General features: G+C 35.7%; 1 protein-coding gene across 1 annotated transcript; it reads right to left on the reverse strand.

The window, feature by feature from the left end:
• Positions 1–298: 298 nt before the first annotated feature.
• LOC107693400 (rho guanine nucleotide exchange factor 2-like) lies at positions 299–11,750 on the reverse strand. The gene is made up of 15 exons (XM_016492773.1): positions 11,495–11,750; positions 10,693–10,818; positions 8,544–8,661; positions 8,090–8,338; positions 7,862–7,938; positions 7,571–7,746; positions 6,605–6,672; positions 6,037–6,225; positions 5,090–5,188; positions 4,930–4,979; positions 4,449–4,490; positions 3,477–3,527; positions 3,057–3,368; positions 2,698–2,884; positions 299–1,671 (listed from the first exon to the last, which is right to left on the reverse strand). The coding sequence occupies exons 1-15, from the start codon at positions 11,699–11,701 to the stop codon at positions 1,601–1,603; spliced, it is 2,022 nt and encodes a 673-aa protein (XP_016348259.1). The 5' UTR covers positions 11,702–11,750; the 3' UTR covers positions 299–1,600.
• Positions 11,751–12,065: the final 315 nt, after the last annotated feature.

Below are 12,065 nucleotides of genomic sequence, written 5' to 3' on the forward strand. Positions count from 1 at the left end.
ACCATCGAGGACTTTGGTATTCAAGGGACAATTCACCCAAACCTGTATGAGTTTCTTCTGTTGAATGTAAAAAGACATTTATTAAAAAATACAATGGGAGTGAATGGCTACCAGCAACTATTTGGTTAAAGAAATCTTCATTTGTGTTCATACAGATTTGGAACAACTTAAGGTTGAGTAAATGATGACAATTTTAATTTTTGGGTGAACCGTTCCTTTAATATTACTAACTTGATCACACTTTTCGCTTTGATTTACTCACACACAAACGAAAGAGAATAAACCAATCCCGATGATGTTGTATATCAACGCTTTTAATTCTTCAACAGTATTCTATATCCACTTCAGTATATCTGAAACACTGTATGAACACTTCAACAATGTTTCTCTCATTTATTTTCCATACAAACATTTTGATGTGTGACTTCGGTAAATCCTATGTTTCTTATAGTTACTTCAAAACATGAAGAACATCATCTTACAATAATTTCTAAGACATTGCTTCCTGAAATGTTGGACTAAAATAAAAGCATAATACATCTCAGCATTATTCAGCCAAGCGAATTTTGGCACACAGTCAAGTAATTGCAAAAAACATTCTTAAGCAAAATTGAAACATAAGCAGAACTGTAGTAAGACACATCAAATGTTGTCGGTGTTACTGGCAGATTTTGGTGATCTGATCTATTTTAGTCAATAAATCTTATATTTACAAAGTATTCCCCGTTAACACACACTGTGGGCTGAGGAACCATTTATAATATCATAATACTCAATCATAATAACCTTCCTGGGTTTATTAAGTTCTCTGCTATAGATGTAAATATATTTCTATATATTGCTTTAACTGCAATATAATTCCTTCATAAAAAATCCCTCAAGTCTCTGAAAATAGTTTTTTTCTGTTCTATAGCCAGTAGTTTTGGTCCCAGTCTATTATGTTGGTATATTTCAAGTTATGGCTTCTTTCTAACTGCTTCGACGTGCTCGAAAGACAATTTAACTTTCCATTTAAAATAAAGGAAAATAAATACATTTAAAATAAAGCACAAGAAAGAGACATTTTTTTTACAATGACCTCTCACAGACAAAAAAAAACAAAACAGAAGCTCTATTCTGGTTTTGCGTGCTCCAGCATGTGTAGAATTGGTACAAAGCATTGTGATGAGTTTTCACATACAGTACATGACTGCTTTCTACCGGTACCCTTGAGCTGGATCAGTTATGTTTGGTTGATTTGGTTGATCTTAAGATTCTTAAAGAATCCCAAGACTGTTTCATGCTGCTATCAAGTGCAAAGTCCCATTATCTGCCTGACTCCATCTCCATCACGATGCTTTGGCATCCGTGGTCCGCGGATGTCAAAAGCCATATGATTGGATTCCAAGGAGAAGACGTTGAATATTAACATGTCACAAACGGCCACACAGAAGCTGTAAGCAAAATTACTGGATACAACTAAATACTGTATGTATATAATGAAATGAATATTCATAAACTACTGAAGACCCTTCCCTGTTCAGAGGAAGACCTGCTCATGGAGTCTATAGTCTGTTCCATCAGACAACAGGCCAGTCTTGGGTTGAGAATTGAAAAAACATTAGCAGTGTGAGGCCTCACGGTCCCGAGGGTCTGTAGCGGATTCACTCTCTTCAGGAATGTCCTGCAGATCTGTAGAAGATGAAGAGAAAAAACAATTAAGTAAAAGAATACTGAAAAATTAAACTGTATTTAGACATTACACACAGAAATGAGGCAGTTTTCAGTTCAGATGCTTTGGAATTTTACCAAATGATCTGGATGAAATAAACTGCTTCCTGACGATATAATTCATATCTAGAATGTGTACTGTAAATTTATTCAAGATTAACACTTGATAAGCCAAATGCAAGTTAAAATTGCCTTTGGAAAGTAAATTATTTTAATGGACAGATGGCCTGTAACCTTTAGGAACTGCAATCATGTCAGGTCCTCAAAATAAGCAATGGGTAAAAAAGCTATACATTTATATAATTTTTTTGACCAATTTTTTACCACACATGCCTACAAATAATAGACTAAATTGAAAAAATCTACATTTATGTATAAGGAGGTTCTCCTGTCTGACAGAGTTTAGTGTGTGTTTGACAGTTTGTGTACCTTTGTGTATGTGTGGGTGAGTGTGGAAGGTTTAATATGATAATTCCATGTGTATGTGTGTTGTGCACATTGGTTGCATAATCGTGTGTAGGCTGCTGTTAGTGTTACAAAGGGCCAAAGTTTACAGCGTTTTAGGTGAAGCACATCTACGCAGACTGTCTGTTAAATATGTAATCGTTTCATATAAAAAAGGAACAAAATCAGAGCAACAAACTCCCTGGCAACCAGTTTCCTACATTATGCTAATCTCTTGTATCTTTTTTTCCCCCTCATATAATAATTTCAATATTTAATGTATAATTATTTACTGATTTATTTGATATATAGCCATATAATAATATATATTATTATATTTACATTAATACATTATTATATTAATTTTAAATACATACATATTATTTGAATTATATATATATAATATATATATATACTGTATATATATATATATATATATATATATGAAATTGTATAAAAATATATAAAATAAGTATGTATATTCATATAATTATATGTATTCATATCGGTTCTAATAATGTCATTCTGTGTCATTCTACAGACCTCTGGGACTTTCTGAACGGGGAGACACCCTCGAATCCACCTCGTCGTCCTCATCGTCATCAGATATCACATCCACTTCCACATCACTGCATTCCTGCAGGCCATCTGATTGGTCCATTGATTCCTGGCTAGCCAATGGGGTGTCAGTATTAGGGTCGGCATCGCTCTCTCTGCGAGTTGATGGGGCCTTGAAAAGAGAAAATGAGAAGCGAATGAGATTTGGGAGCTACAACATTGTAGCTCTTGCATACTTTAGTATGTGTCATGTGGTGTTTGACAATCTTTGCTTCTGGGTGCAAAAATGAATTTAAATTCTGATTTAGACTAAAAGCTTACTAAATACTGTAAAATGAACTCACCTGTGAGCCTGCACTTCCAGCTCCATCCCCTAGAGCGGCGCTAGTGGTCTTAAGATCCTTGAGCTGTTTCTCCAGCTGGGCTCTGGCTCTCTCGCTGTCCCTGAGTTTGCCCTCGGCTCCCCTGAGGCGTCCCAGCTCCTCCTGCAGCAGACTGTGCTGCCGTTGAAGCAGGGCCAGCTCTCCCAGAGAGCCAACGTCACTTGCTCCATCCCGGGACAGGGAGCGCACCGTACGAACCCCTGCGGTGGCTGGGGAGACGGAGCTCTCTCGTCGGCAGAGCTCTAAGATGGAGTCCTGTCGTATCACCACACCCTAGGAGAGGATGAGTTTTTGGCCTCACTGACAATTCATTTCGGATCCCGTTTGGACGTCAGTGCTTAGAAGAATATCTGACAAATGTATTTTGCAATGCACACATACCTGCAGAGCGTGTAACTGAGCACTGAGATTCACCAGCCTCTGTGACACCTCCTGAAGACATTTTGATGCATATGAATAAAAATAATAATTTAAATATATAAATACACACACTAGTCCATATAAGCCTGGAAATTTGGGTGTCCTTGTAATATTTATAGGAGGCTAGTGATGCACAGTGTAGTGGAGGGCAATATTTTTTTGCATATAACCGGTAAAATTTAAAAACTAATTCATACCAATAATGGAATTACAGCAGATCCTTTCACCTAATCTTGTGTTATGGACCATGCTTTGCATTGGTTTATAATTTAAAATAACTGTTTTCTATTTTAATGTATTTTAAAATATAATTTCTTTCTGTGATGGCAAAGCTGAATTTTTTAGCAGCCGTTACTCCATTCTTCAGTGTCACATGATCCTTCAGAAATCATTCTAATATGCTGATTTGTTGCTCAAGAAACAGTTATTATTAATAATAACAATGTTGAAAATAGTTGTGCAGCGCTGTTTAATTTTGTTTTTTTGCAAAAAAGGATATTCATGAATAGATTCAGGATTCATTGATGAACAGTTCAAAAGAACAGCATTTATTTGAAATAAAAATCTTTTGTAAAGTTACAAACGTCTTTGATCAACTTAATGCATCCTTGCTGAATGAAAGTATTAATTTGATAATAATAATAAAGTTACTGATCCCAAACTTTTGAACTTCTAATTTGTCAGTAAATTAAAAGCAAAAGTTTTTCACATTGTCTTTATGTATTGCAAAATCCATATTCTAAGCATTTAATCGCAAGCTATTGTGTGTATAAGTGTGCTTTGTTTTTATTAATTTGCTAGTCACTCTAGTCAGTTTAAAGAATTCTAAAGCGAAATGTTAAATAATCAGTTATCATTATCAGCCCATATGTATGCGCTGATATACACTCGGCACATCCCTACACAGCACACATTAAGCCTAAATGTCGGTACCTCACTTGGTGTCTTGTCCTCCATTTGATTCCCATTACCATCCTGTAGAGAATAGGGAAGTTTTTGCATTATTCACACAATCAAAATTCTGAATCAGCAAATTAATTCAAAAAGCTTTCATTTGTCAGCACACGTTGAAAAGCACTGTCTTGCTATGTGTCAATGAAAAGGGGGATGAAGCGCAGAATTCAAGCACCAGTGGCGAGTCGTGATGGAGAGTTTTTGGTAGATTCAGGTTGCTATGGAAACCTGCGAGTTTCAGATGGGCTCGGAAAATGACTATTTTTTTTTCAGCATTACATAAAAACTCGAACCATCTTACTATGTGCTATGTTATGTCATGTAAAGTAACTATGTTACTATGTGAATTATTACATTTTATGAAGCAGGCAATGCTGGATGTCAGAGAAGTGTGATAAACAACTCACTAACATAGATATATAAGCATATTTTCTTACAAAACAACGTTAGTTTTGTGTACCTGAGCAGTTTGGTTCTCCTGAGAGCCATTGACTAATACCTCTTGTCCATCTAGAAGAATGGAGGAAGCACAATGGTTAGATAAAAAGGTATATTTGGCCAATCAGACACACTAAAAGCACATTCATTTACATACCGCGTGTTGTGTATTTGACACCTACTGATTACTAGCGCTCCAGTGTGGTTGTGATGGCCGTTGGAACTGCAGGGCAGAGGAACCTCAAAATTGGACCCTAATAACAGCTCTGTCAATCTGTCCACTGCAGAGAGCGAGAAAAAGCACATCATGACATTTTACAAGATATTATTGAAGATTTAGCTAAAATGGTCTGTGAACTTTCCAAAAAATTAAAACATTTTTGTGTAAATAAAAAGAGACAGAGATATACTGGCAGCAAGTATGAATTTTATTATATTTTAATATCTTTATTATTTTTTATTATTTTATTTATATATTTAAAATTAATTTTAAGATATTTAATCTACATAAACTAAAAACAAACATTAAAAAAACAACTAATTTATTTATTCAGAGAATGGGTCAATATTTTATATATTTAAAACATTTTTAATTGCTACAATGCCAAAACCTCAATGCTTTTATACAGATATCTGAACATTTTTCAGACAATAATTTAAAATGTTAGAAATATATATTTTAATATTTCCAAGATATTTAAGATTTTTAATCTCTGTGAACTAAACATATATCTAAAAATACTGTCTGAAATATATTTGAACATGCTTCTGTTTTCACTAATGAAATCTGTCATTTATTTATTCAGATGCTGTGCCGATTTATTAATTGCTAAGATGCTGAATCTTCAAAGCTTTTATTTGGATATTTGAACATTTTTACAGTTGTGCTTTTCGAAGAAAAAAAACGAATAAATAAAAAATAATACAAAAATCCCCTTATCGACTCGCATGTCAAAAGCAGTCTTGGACTCTAACCTTCTTTTCTGTGGTCATGCACTGCTTACTCATAGTGTGAATACTTTAACCTATTAACATGGGCGGTGAAATAAATACACTAGAGGGTGAAACCAGCCTCATACAGGTGGAACGCCCTGCTTTAGCCCTGAATGTAACATCCTGTCTGTCTTACCCTCAGTTATGGCCTGTGTGAGCAGCTGTTCCCCGTGAGGCGCCTGCGGAGACTCGGCTCTGAACAGGTTTCTGGAACAGGACGGCAGCATGACCTCATAACCTCCCATGACCTCCGACAAGTCAGAGAACAGGGTGACCCGCTCCTGAAGCAGTTCTAACACTTCCCTGTCCTTCTGCTGGATATCAGCTGAAACACAGAGGAGGAGGAACAAAGTGCTTGTTTGAATAAAACACTAACGTCAGCTTCTTTACACTCAAGATAGTGGCTTCGTTCCTCCTTCAAATTCTGTGTAAAGATGTCAAAACACATAAAAATCTGTATGTCAAGACAACTTGTTTTTTTACTAGCTAGCTCATTTGTTTTGAAAAAATATCTTGTGATAGGTAACCGACTGATCTGACAGATGGGTGAAAGAGCTCTTTTGAGCTTTTTAAAATGCTTCTTTTAATCCTTCAATGCTTAACACACTGTAGTGATTCATCTTTTGAAAAACAATCTGAATGAAAACGTGTTTGTCCCAGTGTTGGGAGTGTGAATGTGTGTGCGTTAAGTGTTTAAAGCAAACCTCTGAGTCTTCGCAGAAGGGCCTTGTCCTCTGTTTCTATCAGAGGGAATTCTTCTCTTGATGGACAGCTGTGTGACAAAACAATGACGGTAAATGAGAATGACCATTAGAAATGGTAGATTAGTGCATTTTAGTGGATGTCAATTAACATTGCAGTCATTTATACACTCGTGTCCCTGCTTTTAACAAGTACAAATTTTAAATGTTTTCTGGGAAAATAGACCAAAAGTATAAGTCACTCTATACAGTTTTTGAATGAAACTGAAAATATTGCCAATGCTTGTACTTTCTTTGCTAATTTATTTTTTTCTGAAGGAAGTTTATTCATTTTGAAAGTGTCACCGTATACCAGGGGGTTTTAAAGCTGCAGTCCGGGGACTCCCAGGGGGCAGCAAGGGGGTATTAGCAAAAAAAATGTTGAGTAATAATATTTTTTAAAAATAATGATATGAATAATATAATAGCACATTATTATTATTATTATTATTAATATGAATAATAAAATAACAATTACTACTATTAATAACTATTATTAAATTATTCAGTATAATTATAAATATAATAATAATAATAATAATAATAATAATAATAATAATAGTACTTACTAATAAATAAATAAATAAATAAATACTGAATTTGACATTATTGCCTCTGTAATATCACTCTTACAATTTTTTCAACATGGTATAAATGGTATCTTTTCTATATTTTTGGGAAGGAGTCGCTTGCAAGCTGTCAAGTTTGTTTTTGCTGAGCTGTAATGTAAACAAAGGCTATTGGCAAGTCAAGCTTCCCACAGAACTGACATATCCCTTCGAAACGTCCTGATTCAAAAGAAAATACAAAGGAACAATACAGAAAAGAGCTTTCATGGGATTTTCCATTCAACTGCAAAAACAGAGATGCCTAAAAAGTCAAACGGCAGCTTCGAGTGCTGTGTGGACTGATGTATTTGCATGCATGTACCTGCTGATGGTTTGCTGTATGAGCCGTATCCAGGTGTTTCTGTCATCTTTAGATGCCGCATAGAGCTCGTACATTTCAGGTGGGCTAGACTCACTGCTGATCAGGAACAAGCCTCGCTCCTGATTGGCTATGTCTCGGACCAAGAGACTCTGCAGTGAGACCACAGCAGATTTATCCTACAGAGAGAATGAGAAGAAAAGAGATAGTGTTGTACAGATTTTCACAAACGAATCGCTTCACAGTATCACAGTTTCATGGAAAAGTTAAATACTTAATTGCAAAGTAACTTACCAAACTGGCAAAGATGAACCGTTGATCTTTCTCTTGCAAGAATACTAGACTATCAGTCATCAGCATAACCTGAACATCTAGAACACAAAGAAAACGGGAAATTCTGTACATTCAAACACCCAGAGCACATTACATGTCAGCTAATACAATAGCACGTGTGTCTCTCTCCCTCTCACACAGACATGTATCACATCACACTTCCTCATAAACAGCCTCAGTCTTCACTACCTTTGAGGCGAGAGCTGGGCGTTTTCCAGAGCAGCGTGCCTTCGTGTATCAGCTGCCTGCGGAGCAGTTCGGCCGGTCTGAACAGGGCTCCAGAGCGGAGTTTGGCCTCGGCCCGCGGGTCGACCCTGGATCGGATCTCTTGCAGCCGCTGTGTCCTTTCAAGCTCCAACACCTGCTGGTCCACCGAACAGAGCAGCTCCCGTATACAAGACAGCGCCTGAGACAGACCTGCAGCTTCCTCTGGATTGTCTGCATTGTTACATACAATAGTCAGTCTACAAAGTCCATAACCAGGGGCATTTTATGACACGTGTATATAATACATACAGTGGGTACGGAAAGTATTCAGACCCCCTTAAATAAGTTATAGACCATGGGAGGAAGGCCGGAGGTGAGCAGCTGTTTAAATACAGTCATTATTGACACTGGCGACATTTATATGCTTGTGTCTTACCTTTGGTGTTATCATAGATACATTGCAACAGGACGGGGTATTTCGTGATGCGCTGAGTGACCAATAGGATGCACTCCTGGAAACCGTGACGACGCAGTAGAGGACCCCGACTCACCCTCTGAGAGCGACAAAGACAATTGCAAATGGACTGTTAACGGTTTCTGCCTCTGTGTGCTATATTTCTACACACACAGTTTAAAGTTGTGTCCAAAATCTACAGCAGCTGTTATGCCCGGTCAGCCAGATTTGTGTATGAAGGCACCTGCTCAGGAAACTGATTTTAGACAGATACCATAACGTCATGTCTAATGAGCTAGAACTAATTTATGTGAGCTTAAAGCTAACCAAGCAAATATTTAATGACTAAAATATTAATTTCTAAGTAGAATTCTGTAAATCTGTAACAACATTTTGTAAAAATACTTGAAAACTTGGTAACACTTTATTTTACAGTGTCCTTGTTACACGTTACATGTACTTACTATTATAATAACAATAAATGACATGCAAGTAACCCTAAGAGAACTTCATTTGGACAACTTTAAAGGCGACTTTCTCAATGTTTAGATTTGTTTTGCACCCTCAGATTGCAGATTTTCAAATAGTTGTATCTCAGCCAAATATTGTCATATCCTAACAAACCATACATCAATGGAAAACTTATTTATTCAGATCATGTATAAATCTCAATTTCGAAAAATTGACACTTATGACTGGTTTTGTGGTCCATGGTCCATGGTTCGAAAAATTGACACTTATGACTGGTTTTGTGGTCCAGGGTCACATATAGTAAGTACGTGTAGTTAATTAATATTACTCAGTACTTAAATGTATAATTACACTGTAACAAGGACACCCTAAAATAAAGTGTAACCGAAAACTTTTCAAGTGAACATCCATTTTTTTATACTGTACATTCTAATGTTGTAATGCCTAAATTCACTTGTACCTTTTAAAGCAAATTTACATTTATTTGTGATTATTTTATATTTAGACAATATTTAATATTGTACACATTTTCATTTTAGCCAGCATTTTTTTGTTTTAAAATACTTTGATCTTGCCATGAAAATAGCCTTTGATGCTGACATGGTAAGAAAACAAATGTAAAAATAAATAAATAAATAAATACTATTAAAATGAATAATGTTATCAATTTATAAAATTATTTAATAGTATCAGACAAAATGTTTTAACATTTTTTAGTAATATATAATAAATAATATAGTAATATTTAATAAATATATAAATAATATAGCAATATACAATATAGTATACAATTTAATTTTGGTCAGAATCTTTTAAAGTAATTTTGTTTTGCCAAGAAAATAGCCTTTTATGCTGAAATCATTTACCAATATCGGAGAGAAGTTAATCATATCAGGCACTGACATAAAATGAATAATATGTTATCAATTTATAAAATTATTTAATAGTATCAGACAAAATGTTTTAGCATTTTTTAGTAATATATAATAAATAATATAGTAATATTTAATAAATACATAAATAATATAGCAATATACAATATAGTATACAATTTAATTTTGGTCAGAATCTTTTAAAGTAATTTTGTTTTGCCAAGAAAATAGCCTTTTATGCTGAAATCATTTACCAATATCGGAGAGAAGTTAATCATATCAGGCACTGACAAGAATTGGACATAGGTTTTCTGCTGGTGTATCCCTAAATTATTAATATTTAAAACTTGCCTTTTTGTCTTTATTAAATAGGAAAGCCAAGATTTTAAAAAGAAAGTGCACACACGACCCTGGGTCACCTTCCACACCACTGCTCTGACAATATTTAACTTTTTAATAAAAGTAGTGCATTCAATAGCATATGCGTTTTGCTTTGGTATCGATAATCATGACATTTCACTGGTTTTGTTATTGTAACAGCCCCATACTAAGCTATTACAACTAAAATAATGCACAAGTGCCAAACACTATCATGATACCTGGAAATCTGATGATTCACACATCTTCATCAGTTTGCAGGCATTTAAACCATTAATCTACCCGCCCACCATCATTCATCACTCAGTACCACTCTGTCCTCCCACACACAAGACAACACCTGACCCGGTTATGCAAACACAAAACGCACCCGGACGGCAAACACCCTCGTCGGTCTCTCTCGTTCTTACCCGTATAAAGAGCTGCAGTCTCTTGTCTCTGGCCAGCAGCTCTTTGTAGAGTTTGACGGCCTTCATATGACGACTGCAGAACTCAGAATACGCCTTCAGCATCTCGTCAGCGCTCTGACCTGAGAACTGACGTACACACAAAGACAGTGCACTGTGAACATTTTGCTCCTTGAAACCTGAAAGCTTTCAGCCTCCCACTCTCATACACCCGGAGAGAATGACGTTTCAATTTCCATTTGTCACTTTTTCTTTCTTTTTAAGATTTTTCACTGCCTCTACATCATGACATTATGCTTTTCTCATTCAAAACCATGTATTTGCAATGAAATCTGTTTAAAGTAAAGTGTTTCAAAAACAGACCCATTCCAATTTGTTGCACTGTTCCATGAATGTTTATTTTTTTACATTAATGCATTTAATTGAAAGCTCTAATTTGTATGACACATTTTAAATCGGAGAGAATGACGTTTCAATTTCCATTTGTCACTTTTTCTTTCTAAGACTTTTCACTGCCTCTACATCATGACATTATGCTTTTCTCATTCAAAACCATGTATTTGCAATGAAATCTGTTTAAAGTAAAGTGTTTCAAAAACAGACCCATTCCAATTTGTTGCACTGTTCCATGAATGTTTATTTTTTTACATTAATGCATTTAATTGAAAGCTCTAATTTGTATGACACATTTTAAACTGGCAATTAAAACAGACACATTCATCCAAAATCACTTAAGGCAGGCCAAATGTAACCAAATGCATTTATTCCCTGTTCCGTCCACCTTAACTAACAATCGCACTCCTACCTGTTGTATTAGCAAATCGCTGATCTGAGTGATGGTGAAATTGTTTGTGCTGTCAGGTTGCAGGCTTTGAGCGCGTCGTTCGAGGAGCTGTGTGAGGAAGTGCGTGTGAAGCATCAACAGTCGCTCCAGGCAGGGGAACAGTGCATGCACAACCCCCAGCTCCAGCTGCACCTCCTCCAGCATACCCCGCCTGAACACACCATCCATGATCCGCAGCGTCCGAACGTGATGGAGCTCCGTCTGGATCAGCTCTGAAATGACACCGGAGAGGTTATTAACATTTAATGGGCCTTTGTTGGACATGTAGCTCAAATAAATGTCCTTTTTAAGGGTGGACAACTTATTCAATTTGATGTGAAGAAAAACAAGGTAGTGAGGCATAGAAGTACAGTTCATTCCATCTGTTGTACTACCATCTGTGTACCTTGGTGTCGAATGTTCAGCCAACAAAACACTGTGCATGATCATTTCTTTCATTTTTATATTTAGATGATTTTTTCAGTCATCTAAAACTCTCTTAAAGTTATCTTAATAATACTTTAATATCACTTTTAAATGTAATCTTAAGCAA

Source organism: Sinocyclocheilus anshuiensis, unplaced genomic scaffold (genome assembly GCF_001515605.1).
Source record: "Sinocyclocheilus anshuiensis isolate Anshui unplaced genomic scaffold, SAMN03320099.WGS_v1.1 scaffold566, whole genome shotgun sequence".
In the NCBI taxonomy this organism is placed as follows: Eukaryota; Metazoa; Chordata; class Actinopteri; order Cypriniformes; family Cyprinidae; genus Sinocyclocheilus; species Sinocyclocheilus anshuiensis.

Coding starts and splice junctions, on each gene's coding strand:
- LOC107693400 (XM_016492773.1), bottom strand. CDS start 11,701: ATGGATGGTGTGTTCAGGCGGGGTATGCTGGAGGAGGTGCAGCTGGAG. Junction 8,662..10,692: donor GACTGCAGCTCTTTATACGG/GTAAGAACGAGA, acceptor TGTCGCTCTCAG/AGGGTGAGTCGGGGTCCTCT. Junction 3,369..3,476: donor CTCAGTTACACGCTCTGCAG/GTATGTGTGCAT, acceptor ATCCTCTCCTAG/GGTGTGGTGATACGACAGGA.